The 13,475-nt window shown below is 40.8% G+C and overlaps 1 protein-coding gene across 6 annotated transcripts in view; it reads left to right on the forward strand.

The window, feature by feature from the left end:
• Window positions 1-5,914: 5,914 nt before the first annotated feature.
• Window positions 5,915-13,475, forward strand: part of Postn (periostin) — a 30,171-nt gene continuing 22,610 nt past the window's right edge. For all 6 annotated transcript variants that reach the window (XM_021196892.2, XM_021196894.2, XM_021196895.2 and 3 more), the window contains exons 1-4: window positions 5,915-6,078; window positions 7,451-7,549; window positions 10,930-10,994; window positions 12,481-12,638. In XM_021196892.2, coding sequence (XP_021052551.1) covers window positions 5,951-6,078; window positions 7,451-7,549; window positions 10,930-10,994; window positions 12,481-12,638 — 450 coding nt within the window. In that variant the 5' untranslated portion in view covers window positions 5,915-5,950. The remainder of the gene's footprint in view (window positions 6,079-7,450; window positions 7,550-10,929; window positions 10,995-12,480; window positions 12,639-13,475) is intronic.

Genomic DNA, 13,475 nt, shown 5'->3' on the forward strand with positions numbered 1-13,475 from the left:
AATAAAATCAAAAAGTTGTCAAATGATTTAATTCACATTTCTCTTAAAATTCTTAGGAAGAGTAAACCAACCAACAGGATAAAATTCTAAGGAACAAGACAGAAATGAATGAACCTCAGACTAATAAGGACCACAAGGATAAGTGAAGCAAAGATAAATGTGTGAAAGACAAAGCAGGGTTGGCAAGCCCTTAACCAAACTAACGAGAGAGAGAGAGAGAGAGAGAGAGAGAGAGAGAGAGAGAGAGAGAGAGAGAGAGAGAGAGAGAGAGAGAGAGAGAGAGAGGAGAGAGAGAGAGGAGAGAGAGAGAACAATGGAAACAAAGTCATTAGGATCTGAGACCTCTGACAGATCTATAACAAGGTCTACATTCATCACAGTATTCCTCAATATAATGCTCTATCTTAGATCAATAATCTGTAAGGAAGAAATTGAGGTAGAAAAAGAAGTAAAATTGTCCCTAATGCTAGGTGATATCTTATATTTAAATAACTATAAAGATGTACATAAATGAGTCATGAGACCTGGATATATACACACTGAGGCTTTATTTAAGCATAAAGAAAACCAAAATCACATAATTCATGGAAAAATTAATGTAACTGGAGATTGTGATGTTAAACACAAAAATCAAGATTGAAGAAGCTTAAAAATAACACCTTTCCTCTCACACCTTGGAGCCATGTGTCATGTGTGTGTGTGGGGGGGGGGGGGGCTGGAGGAATACCAGAAGCCACTGTGGATGGAGCAGATGATCATTCTCTTGGCTTTGAAGACAGTCGACTTGATGTGGACAATATCAAGAGTGCCAAAGAGGAAACAGAATGTGAATTGTCTGTTTAATAAAACACTATCCAGGGTCTGGAGAGAAGTTCAGTTGGTAAGTTGTCTTGGAAGTATGAGAACCTGGTGTTGAGCTCCAGTACAAGGTAAATGGCCTGGCATGGTGGTACACATCTATAATCCTAGCACACTGTTCTCATCATCTGCTGGTGTCCAGAATACCTAAGCAATGTGCTCTGGGCTCAGGGAGAAATCACATGCCCCAAACTAAGGTAAGTGAAAGTAGAAATGGTTATATAGAACAAAATAACTGAGAGCCAAAAAGACAAACACGGAATTTCCCTCTCCTGTGTGCATCCTAGCTCTGCTTCTTTGGATCTCTGTGTGTTTAACCGAGATACCCGCAGAAGCCAGGAAACTAGAAAAGGTCCATGGCGGGGGGGAACTAGAGGAAAAGAAGCAAATACTAAAAGGGGGAAGAGATAGGTTCAAATGGATGGGGAATAGAAGGATAGTGTAGAGGAGGGTTTGGAAGGAATAAACAATATAAGGGATGTCTGAAAAAAGCCATGTAGACACCTGCTATTGTATAAGTGTGTGCACATGTATGTATATGTATATGCATATGTATAGTACACCTGTATCTTAGACTGTTGTCTACATATAGTATAGACTATTGTGTACACTTCATAATATTGTACGCACATATATATGCTTATATATACACATACATACATACATACATACATACATACATACACACATACATAGAGTGGGGAGGAGATTTAAAGTGAGGTTACCATACATGGGGCTAATGTTTCTTTCAGAAGCCACAGTTCACCAAACTAAAAGCCCAATGACAAATGTGAGATGCATCTTTTCAAGTTGGTGGTCAGGGGTTCCCCCCCCCCAAACAATACAGGATTTTGGAACCTCATACAGGAACCTCATGTAGGCTGCTGGGGGAGAGAAGTCACCAAAAGGCTTACCTGGGTGTGGACCCTGTAAACTACAGTAATGACTGCTGTCAAGATGTGCCCATAGGAGCAATTGCTGATTGTGCTCCAGTGGATCGATTCACACACGAGCACACTCAGCACTAACTTGGGTCTTAGATAGATGATAGATAGATAGATAGATAGATAGATAGATAGATAGATAGATAGATGAATAAATAGTAGGACATGAAGTTGAGAGTGGGGTGGGGAGTATGGCAAGAGTTAGAGGACAGTACAGTAGGGTATATGATCAAAATGCACTGTTTTTATTTTGTGAAATTCTTAAAGAATAAACTAAGGTGGACAGTGAAGAAAACACACAATGTCAACCTTTGGCTTCCATGTATAGGCACACATGTGTGTATCAGCATGTATGTGTGCACACACATAGTCACACTTTCTTTTCATGTGTCAGCCAGTGTAGAAAACAACAACTCAGAAAGCGAAGCAATCTATTTCCAACCATTTCCCACACCTTTCCTCTTCATCCAGATTTGACAGCACACATTAGTCCCTTCTGCATGAGCCTGGAGAGACTTCTTGGAAGAGATTAAGTCCTACTTGGTTGGCATTCTGAAATTAAGTTGTTTTCTATGAATTTCAATTTATCAGTTTAATCAAAATGTGACAGACATTTCCAGTGATTCTAAGCACATTTGTATACCACACTTTCTCCACTAGATGTCTCCAGAGAAATACAAAGTAGATAGCAACAACACAAAAATACATTCTGTTTTAAATGCACAAATGCATTCAGTTCAGTGAGGGTGACGCTTACATGGCTGACTACTTAACAGGGGAATGATCCATTGCATAAAAGGCTTTCCAAGGCAGAGTCCAAGGAGGGGGAGAAAACACCACCCCACCCTCCATCGCCCCAAAGTCTTCTGCCCTGCTTCCATCACAGTTAACAGCCAAGAGACCATGGTTCCCATTCTGGTGTGCAGTGAACCCCACCTTTCCCTGAGTATTGTTCCGTTGTCTTTCCTATGTCACTACAGACTGTGTTGGGGGGGGGGCCCTGGTGGAGAGCTATGGAAATATCGTACTGAAAAGAAGGCTTCAGAAACCCCACTCCATAAAGGTAGCCTTTACAAGCTATCAATCTGAATATCCAAGCCTATAGCTTGCATTCTTGACCTCTTTAGGCTGGCTGATGATACTCAGTTTTATTTCATGTATACACATCATTTTAAAGATGGAAAATTAGTACACGATTCTTGATTTAAATTCTTTCTACCTAACAATCTTTTTTTTAAAAAGGGGACCTCAGTCGAAGACACTAAAGATCACTGAGTCTTGCCCAGAGTTTCCATTTGCAGGAACAGAGAAGGCTAGTAGTCTCCACAGATCACGTGTGGAGGTTGGGAGAAGCACTTTTCCTAAGAAGGTGCAGGGTTAACTCCAAGGCTTGGCGGCTTTATAAGAGTGACATGTATTCTTTAATTTACATGCAAGCAACATTTGAGCTCATGTGCCATGGCAACCTATGGACCACATGTTAATATAGAAGCATTTTAAAATTAGTGATGCAACCAAGACCAAGGGCATCCTGCTCCTTGTTTCTGTGCACAGGCTTACAGAGTGCAGAGTCCGTGAGGAGTCCCAGGGACTGCTGGAGTTTGAGGTTGGTTTCACGGTGAGTAAGCGTGGCAGGGTAATGACCTCATGGTCTCTGGAGGCCAGATAACAGAGAACTGCCTGTAAATCACCAGCCCGTGGCTAGAGACAAACGGCCCTGTCTCTCAGACACACTATCTCTCTTCAGCTACATAATGAACCATTTCTTTCTCATTAATGACTTAGATCTCTGGGTCAGACTTTGCAGCCCTGGAAAGTTGGACTTCATTTTCATGATTTCCGTCATCTTCCCAACTGGTAGGAAAATGGCAGGGGTCAGTAGTGTCAGGACAGTTTCACAGAGCTGAAGAGAAAGGGCCCTGTGTGGAGAGCGACTTTTGATGAGAGCCCCGGAAGAGAGTGTGCCCTTCCTTGGATTTTTTTTTCCCAGTCTCTTCCACAACTTCGGCTTAGCTTCCCTTCTCAGTTTCAAAATTGCCTTCCTTTTCTCAGCCGTCTCCAAACTGGCTCAGAGCCAGGCTTTAGCTTTGGACTTTCTCCCAACAATTAACATACAGAATCACTCTTCCAACGTGGCCTCGGTTTCTCAAGCACCCTGATTTCTTCATCTTTACCTAAAATCTCTGCTCTTGTTCTTCTCTGGATTTATGGGTGGTCCGTGTGTCTGTGTGTCTGTGTGTCTCCGGCTCTTTTTTTTTTTTTTTGGAAGACCCTCCCTGATGTCATTACTGATCCTAATTGGTAAATATTTTTGAAGGGTTGGCATTTGTTGACTTGATGGGAGTTTGGTAAGTCTCAAACATGATGCTCAGAGTGGAAGGATTTCAGATTTCTATTATTGGAAACTAAAAAAGGGGGTTTCGGGGTACCTTTTTTGTCATATGCTTTGCCTTGTGCCAAATGTGCGCTGCTTCTCAGAATATTGCGGTAACCTCATCAATAAACATTCTAACAGGCAGTTGGTTGATATCAGATAGACCTTATGTGCGCGAGATAGGGCTGCCTTTTCATTAAGCAGTTACTGACAGCCCACCATTTGTACAATCTAAGAGTAGCCAAAGCTATTTATAAAGCAAACAAGAAAAAAAAGACAGTTAAAGTTAGAATAGTTTCATTTAGATAAATACAAATAAGAGATTAGAGTTTCTATCACACAAGTATCCTGGAGGGAACATCGTTTACTTTCTATGATAGCTTCTCTCCCAGTTCTCCAGAGAGAGTTTTATGCACTTTCAATCCTTTAATACCAAAATTTCAGAAGCGACAGGGGCCTCTGACTCATCTTCAAACTGTGTTGTTTGGCTGTGTACTTAATAAATTAGCTGTTAGTTGCAGGATTATTTTAACACTGAAAGGAAATTCACATGGGAAGCTTACACATCTCTCCAGATAAGGAGTTCTCTCTGGACTAATGTGGCCTCCCTTCAACTTTTCCAACTGTAAAACATAAAGAATCCAGCCACAGTGTCTTTGCCTTGTCAGTGGGAAAACAATACTGATACCCATAAATGGGTGGGGGGATTTCGCAACACAGCACAGAAAACACCCCCCTCTCTAGAGATGCTTTAAAATGTGTGAATTCACAGAGACTGATGGCCCTGTCCATTCCCTGCCTACTGAAGCTTCTGATCTTCGAAGCTTCTTCATCGAAAGGATTCTCTGAATATCTGATATGCCATGTGTGAAGACCTAGAAAAAAAAAAAAAGTGTCTTCCCTCAGCTGAGAATGCTGACGTTCAACACCAAGAGAGTACAGTTGTTCTTATAAAAATCAGAAGGATGCTCTTGGCAGTAGCCCTTCTTCTTAATATGCATTTAATTGCCACATTATTTCTGGATTAGTAATACTTGTTTCCAGGGCTTATCGGAGTATGCAGGATGTGTGTAATGGAAAGCATTAAAAGTAAAATTGTGTGTGTGTGAGTGTGAGTGTGTGTGTGTGTGTGTGTGTGTGTGTGTGTGTGTGAAAGTTAGAAAAATTCTCCCAAAGTAGATCTTTGTTACTTAACCCTCTATACTCATTACGAGTTGAAAAGACGTGGCCCAAGTTTCATATGACTTCAAGGGGCATGTGCCTCTTCCACATAAGCTGTGGAAATCACACTTTATAGGCATTGTACATCTATCTACCCAGGATTTGGGATAAAGGGAGAAATCCCCCTTGTGATTTCTCTTCCGGTGAAAAATAACCTCCGTGTTCTGCTGTGAAGTGATTTAAGTGCGAAAGTGCGATAAGATCAAACCAGGGAAGTAACTGAGCTCAGAGACACAGAGCATGGCAGAGACAGATGGCAGAGAGGCCCCTAAACTCAGAATCAGCTGTTTTCCCAGTGTAAACCTATAGAAGCGGAAAAATGGGCTCACCATGATTGAAAACAAATAGGAGACAGAGTTCAGATTGCTCAGAACCCGGGAGATTTCCAGGGACAGCCTAGGGCTGCTGGTGTTTCTGCAAGGCCTTTGCAAGCTTCAGGTTGGCCCGGCGCCCCCTCCCACAGCCCTGCTCCCTCCCACAGCCCAGAGCTATATAAACTCAGCTCTCCAGAGCACAGGCCAGATCTCTTCCTGGACGGAGCTCAGGGCTGAAGATGGTTCCTCTCCTGCCCTTATCCACTCTGCTGCTGCTGCTGTTCCTGCGTGATATTAACCCTGCAAACGCCAACAGTTACTATGACAAGGTCCTGGCTCACAGTCGCATCAGGGGGCGGGATCAGGGGTAAGTCCCTGGCTTGTTTTATCTTTTTGTCCCACTTTGCTTGTTCTAGAAATATACATGGGTTCCTTGTAAATGCACCCCAGGGTAGCTGTTGTTGCTTTCCTTATTGCAAGGTAATAGTTAAAGAAACAGTAAGGAGTCTTCTGTAAATATACTTATATAGATGTAGATAGATATACAGTTACTATGACATAAACTCATAAGAAGTGCTATCAACATAGCATATTATTAATTGAGATGGATTATTAATTTTTATGTAATTAACAAAATACAGTTGGGTAATCCTTAGTAATTCAGTTTACTTGGCTTTTTATTTCTTTCCATTACTGCAGAATATGGTTTTCAAAATCATAGTGTCTGCTCTGTGATGGTATCATGTCAAAGGTTTTGGATGTCTCTCAAGATATCTGTGCAAATTTCCTTTGTTTTGTATGTGAAGTTTTAACTTTGGACTGACTATCTGCTTGTCTGAATTCCTTGGAGTATTTTTTTTCATCTTCTAGGATAGATGTAGGATTTAAAAAAGTGATTAGAAACATCTTAGTAACTCGAGCAAACATCTGCTCGTTTTCCATGAGACTCTTGGCATTCCTCCCTAAGCCTTAGGGGGATTTTCATTCTCTGAGTTCTCAGAGCAGTCTGCTTAGCAGCTGAGTAGAATTTCCATACCTTTAAGAGAAAGGAAGCTTAAAATTGCAAAAGAGAAGGATACTCTTACTTGTTCTCTTTAAAGAAACAAATTTCCTTTGTGTAAAGGCATTGTTCAAAAGTTACTTTTAACACCAAGGGAATCTTTTAAGGACCCAGGGAATCACACAGCAGAGTGTGAAGTAAGACCTGTGTCCTTTGCCACAAGTCTCCCGCTGTTCAGAAAAACCCTGAAGCTGCCCATCTTCCAAATGAATAAATGCTTAGTTTTAAAACAATGGGTTTTTTTTTTCACTATTCACAGTAGTTTGTACATAAATCTAAACTCTGTTAAGTCTAATTCTGTTTAAATATCTCTGTCAGGTTAACCTTTTGAAATACAGCATTAGTCTCAAGTATACAGTGGTCTTCCCTGCCTTCCCCTTCCTCCCCCCTTTTCTTTTCCCTCCTCCTCACCCCTCCCCTCCCGACACCCTCTCCTCCCTCCCATACCCCCTCCCTTTTTCCTCTTCTCCCTCCTCTTCCTATCTCTCTTAGACTTCAGCTTTTGCCAGCAGCTCAATAGAACCGGGGCAGGATTTAGCTTTGTACAAAGTTAAGATTCCCATCTTGGAATGTCAGGACTTCGCCCAACCATTTCTTTCAGTCACCTGACCTGTAATTGGGAAGAGACAGGTGCCAAAGCCATTAACTCTTTTTTTTTTTCCTCCCCCTCTATCTCCAGCCCAAACGTCTGTGCCCTCCAGCAAATTCTGGGCACCAAAAAGAAATACTTCAGCTCCTGTAAGAACTGGTATCAAGGTGCTATCTGCGGGAAGAAAACGTGAGTCCCACCCTTTTCTTTACTGACAGTTTGAAGAGCCTACAGGATGGTACTTGCCTCTTCTTGGGCACACGCCCCAGTTGAAGACACTGTCCAAACTCACGTGTTTTTAAAGCGGGGCCCAGGCACAGGCAGAGAAGCTCCCTCTGAACGCACTGTTATAAGAGTAGATTTCTCTCTAAGTCCACACTCTGGAGAGGCCAAAGCGGGCCCTGTGACAGTGTGGTATGTCCTGAATCCGTGTGAAAAAAATGTGGTCTCTACTTATTGTACACTCTTTGTTGTTTTGTCCTCTTCTGTCTTAAGAGAACCTATTACACTCTGTGACTCTGTGTTTCATTTGCTCATCTCATATCTACTCACTCTCTCTCTCTCTCTCTCTCTCTCTCTCTCTCTCTCTCTCTCTCTCTCAAAGAATCAAGGAGAACAAGTTGATCCGAAATGTCAAACTGTAAAAGCCCAAATAGTTGTTTCTCCAGTCATTTAGACATCATGATAAAGATTCCACTTCACCCCTGAGTTTTCACTGAAGCACAAAGTTAGAAAGAAGTTGCACTTTCCACAGGCTGCCTGATCCCCCAGGGAACCATTACAGTGACAGTGAAGCCCATCACTTGGTCGAATATCCCTGTAGCTAAAAGGATGATTCTTCCATGGCTCTGCTGTGTATTTCACTGATCACCTTAAAGATGGAAAACATCAGTGACTATGTAGTGGACATGTTTGTTGATTTATTTCACTATAGCTATTGGTAAGAAAAATAAGAACACTAGGTCTATAAAAGTTAATCACTTGTCTAGTTGATCATTTTACAAAGAGGGAGCTGTCTAAAAGGTAGGGTAGCTCATGGGAATAATGGAAGGGCCCCTCACTGCCATCAACCTGAACTGTATCCTCTATGAGGTACACTTGAGGACTGAAGGATCTGAATATCTACTTAAGATACCATGGTGAACTTCAGGCACCCTCTAAAGAGGCTGAAGCAAGAAGACTGCCCCAGCCGGGCATGGTGATGCATGCCTTTAATCCCAGCACTCTTTAATCCCAGGCAGAGGCAGGCGGATTTCTGAGTTCGAGGTCAGCCTGGTCTACAAAGTGAGTTCCAGGACAGTCAGGGCTACACAGAGAAACCCTGTCTCAAAAAACAAAAAACAAAAAAGAAGAAGAAGAAGACTGCCCCAACCAACCTCTACAACCTCTAGGATACCTTGAGTTCCAAAGTGAGAAACCCTTAAATAAAATAAATAGGTAGATAGATAGATAGATAGATAGATAGATAGATAGATAGATAGATAGATAGACAGACAGACAGACAGCTAATTTCTATCCTCGTACTATTGTGACAAACACTCAGTACAGAACTATTTATCCTTGAGCAGTCAGTGATCTTCCTGTGTTGAGTGTTTAAGGAAAGTATTTTCATGTTCTTTCTGGAAGTTAAGGTCATATTAAGAGATGCCAAAGTTGTCACACAACCAAAGTCGAGTCTCTTGTTTTCCATTAACGAAAAGTTGTGCTTGTAGCCAGACATTTTGCCAAAACTGTAACAATGTCCCCTTAGCAAACTTTCCTCCAGTAGCTTCCATTTCAAAATCGCATTTACATCTCTTCATTGAGACAAATACAGATGCTAATCTCAACTAAGCAAAGAAACCAATGGAATGGACAGGGAGGAAGCCTGGCTTGCCCTCCACTCCCTTCTGCCCAAGTTCTTGCCAGCATCTTCTGTGTCATGCAGTTGTTCAAGTTGTCTTCTGGTTAAACAGCAACATTGGGAATTTACTAGAAAGAAACAGGCCAGGTCTCCAGAAGTCATTAGCATCCCCAGGCTTAGGTTTAGGTACTGCTTATGATAATGTAGAATCCCTTCCATAAAGCGTTCCACAGGCTCCCTGCTGGGGCAAGTCACATGTTCAGTTGGCTTTCTGTGACATTTTTGTTACCACTCAGATAGTGAGAACAAATTCCCCATCCTCCAAGCAGCTCAGAGCAATTATTGTGCCTTTTTCTTGCTTCGTTTGACTTCCTGACCATATAGGAAAATGGATTTGTGTGTAGCATACGTGCTTTCTGGGAACAAAATCTAAACGTTTTTTGTTGCTGTTGTTGTATTTGAAACATTCCCTCAGATAAACACATTGTCCATTTATCAGCTGAGATTCCAGGCCACTGTTCTACAAGCTCACACCTTCTCTGGCATGACTTTTCTGCTTCAGAGCTGATTGTCAGATTGTATTAATGTTTGGTGTAGATGTTTGTCTCATAAAGAGAGTGTCCTGTTTTCATCCCATTGATCTTCAGGTCTCTTGCTATATGCATATTTCATGTTTATTGTTTACTATGTGCTTAAGTCAAATTCACAAGAACATTCAATTAATTTCTACATAGAGGTATAATTGTCACAAGGGGGCAAATGAAGATTTGCATTGGAGTCACATGTAGTTCCCTTGTTTCAGGTTCAGACAATTCTTGAAATTAAAAAAAAAAAAAAACCTAGAACAAAATAGCAAAGTTTAAATTTGTAAAGGACAGTTAAATTAATAACAATAATTGATAAATTAATAAATAAATACTCATAATTTTAAAAAAGTAACTGTGTGCCTTAGTTATAAATGTAGCTTACTTGGTTGACTGCTTTCCCCAAATGCATAGAGCCCTGGGCTTGATCCCCAGCACCACATAAAATCACTATGATGGCTTTCAGCACAAAGAATCCGAAGTTCAGGGTCATCCTCAAGTTCACAGGGAGCTCAAGGCCAGTCTGGTCTCATGAGACACTGTCTCATGGGAGGAAAAATGAAATAAGAAGAGGGTAAAAATTAATAAACTGATCAAAGGATACCATGCGAATGTATGTAAACACTAGAGAAATCTAAATCCATACTAACAATTTTACATATGATAGGATTTCATACATTAAAGTGGGTTAGTGTATTTCTAGTTTCAAGGTATCATACACTAATGAGCATTTCGCTGGTATTTAAAGCTAACACAGTTATCCTAAAGACAATCTTTCAGTATTTATGACTGTTTGTATTTTGATATTATCACTGCTCTTCCCATATTATACTGTTAGAAGACTGAATTCTGCTATATCAAGAACGTTGTTTAAGGACATCTGTCTAGTGTACAGAGAAAATGCACAATAAACTCCATCCTTCAGTACTGAGATCCAGGACTTTCCCCCCACTGCCTCAAGAATGCAGAGAAAAATAAAACTTGCATAACTATCTGGTATCTGAAGGACAGAAACAAAAGCTGGCTTCTACAATCTTAGCACATTGTAGGAATAATTAATATTCTGCTCATCTTATGTGAAATTACATCGTTTGCAGTTCTCTCTTTTAATATTGAAATTTCCTCCCCCCCCCCCCATTCAGCACTGTCCTATATGAATGCTGCCCTGGCTATATGAGAATGGAAGGGATGAAAGGCTGTCCTGCAGGTAAAATCTACATTTCTGGATTATATATGGAAAATTTTCCTCTGTGAGGAACCAGTTCAGCACACCAACAGTGTGCAAGTGCATGAATGTGCAGGTGTGTGCAAGTACATGAGTGTACAGGTGTGTGCATGCATAGGTTTGGAACAATCATAAACCTAAGAAAATTCTTCATGCTTTTGTGCTAATCACATGCTTACCATAATGGTGAAATATTAGACTGCTCTTCTCACACACAGGAATGATACTAGATATTAACATGGAGTCTAATTGGAACTAACTCAGATCCTCTTCTTTGAGCTCGTTTAGAAGCAGGACATCTACTTATGAAGGCAACATCTCTAGTTCACCAGCTCTGAGTGTGTAATGGCCTTTGCTTTGGAATGTGATTGCCCATAATAGTGCCAATAAAAGAAGTTGCTTTTTCTTTTCCCTCTGGATACACAATGCCATTGTCACCCTTCCCCAGGTTCCTGCTCCTCAACAGAAAGATCTCCTCTTGGACACAGGTCCTCCAGGCCTCGAATTGCACATAAACTCTAAAGCACTTACTGTCATGAACATCAACCCATAGACAGTGCCTGGCATAGTACCATGTTCGGAATGAGGGGCTAAGCTGGTGTCAGCAATGCACACAGACCTGAGCAGCTGAGAGACTATCGAGTGCCTCACTTGGTTAATGCTGTTGGTGATGACGTCATGTTACACCACAGGCTTTCTCTCACGGAAACTGCTGGGCTCAGATTGCTCTAGGATGTGTTTTGTTCAATGTAGGCATGGACATGCCCTGAAATCTTATTAAATTTAACCTTATTGGTGTTATTTTGCTTTATGATTTAATTTAATAATTGTCTCGGGGAATTCACTGAAGTAGTCATTTACTTTATGGCTAGTTCCAAATGACACTAATTTTAAAATCAACAGCATCAGAAGGGCATCCTGCAGAGTGCTAGATCTATCTTTTCAGGTTGATTCCAGGACAACTTTCTAAAAGTAGTAGATGTGTTTTCCTTAAATCAAAACGGAGAGAGCCATGTCCATCTATTGCTTTAGGGACCAAGAACCATAACAATTATAGGTATAAACATAACCTGCTACTCAGAGACTTGATCCAGCATTGCCGCACACACGTTATCCTTGCCAGTCTTGATGAAGGCAAGAAACACCTTGTCTTTGGGTAAAATAATCAGTTATATTCTCTAAAAATTCTGACTGAACTATTAGTGAGGTGGCAGGCTTTACTAAATGTTACCTCAGTTTGATATTTTAAAACTCACTTCCTTAATGCCGAGAATATAAAAAATACTAGTGTGAGTGGTATTTTATTATATAATGCTCAAAATGCAAATTTTGTGTAAAGTGGATGATTCCTGGGATCTTATTGCTTAAATTGGGCAGTTTAATATACTGGGGAATAGGTAAAGGGTGATTGTGAGAGAATATTCTGGAAATCAAGTTCTAAGCATGTGTTCACTTCTGACTCTTTCAGTGATGCCTATTGACCATGTTTATGGCACGCTGGGCATTGTGGGAGCCACCACCACTCAGCACTACTCCGACGTCTCGAAGCTGAGAGAAGAGATTGAAGGAAAGGGATCATACACATACTTCGCACCGAGTAACGAGGCTTGGGAGAACCTGGATTCTGTAATTCAGCCTTTTTCACTCTCTGAGACACTTACTGCGTGACACTGCCACTTTCATGTTAATTGATCAACTTATGAATAATCCAAGAACATTTAATGTTTCTCTTTGTATACTTGGAAATATTTTTAAAAGAGTCATTGGGACAGTGGCATATGTTCACCCTGTTATAGTGAAATTCCCCGGGAAACAATCTCTTTAATGGGAAGATGAATGAGCTGAAAGAATACTTAGTAGTAGTAGAAGTAGTTAGTAGTAGTAAAGAATTTTATTCCTCTTCTCTTATCTTCTTTGTTGTAAGAAAATACATGCCATTTCAGATAGCATATCTATTAGAAAGGTAAGTTAAAATGCCTAGCTATATTTCAAAATCTATTAGGAGCTATATTACAATAGTTATATTTTGTTATAGTTTTTAAACAGCATAGCTACAGTTGCATTAAATGAGAAGCTATAATAGATAGTTTATACTTATTTATACATACATGATGCATGCCACATAGATTGCTGTTCCAAGATTGTCAGAATAGTACATGACTATCTATGTATATTTAAACCAAGTGTTATAAACAATATTTGATTTTATGAACAGACTACTTCATGACAGACTAACCTATGAAGGAGTCCTTTATTTCCAGCTTTACATAGCTAGTAGAGAAATGTGTTTCTACAGTATGCTCATGTGGCGATGAACCCACAATGTCAAGGGTGGCGCAGCGCAGCCTCTCAGGCACAGTGTCCTGTAGCTTTGCTGTGTTAATGCTGAGTCATGGACCCGTGTCTGTCCTGCACCTCAGCCCCTCCAGGTTCCTTCCGACCATGCCTGGGCATCCTTACCTT

Source organism: Mus pahari, chromosome 4, assembly GCF_900095145.1.
Source record: "Mus pahari chromosome 4, PAHARI_EIJ_v1.1, whole genome shotgun sequence".
Lineage (NCBI taxonomy): Eukaryota > Metazoa > Chordata > Mammalia > Rodentia > Muridae > Mus > Mus pahari.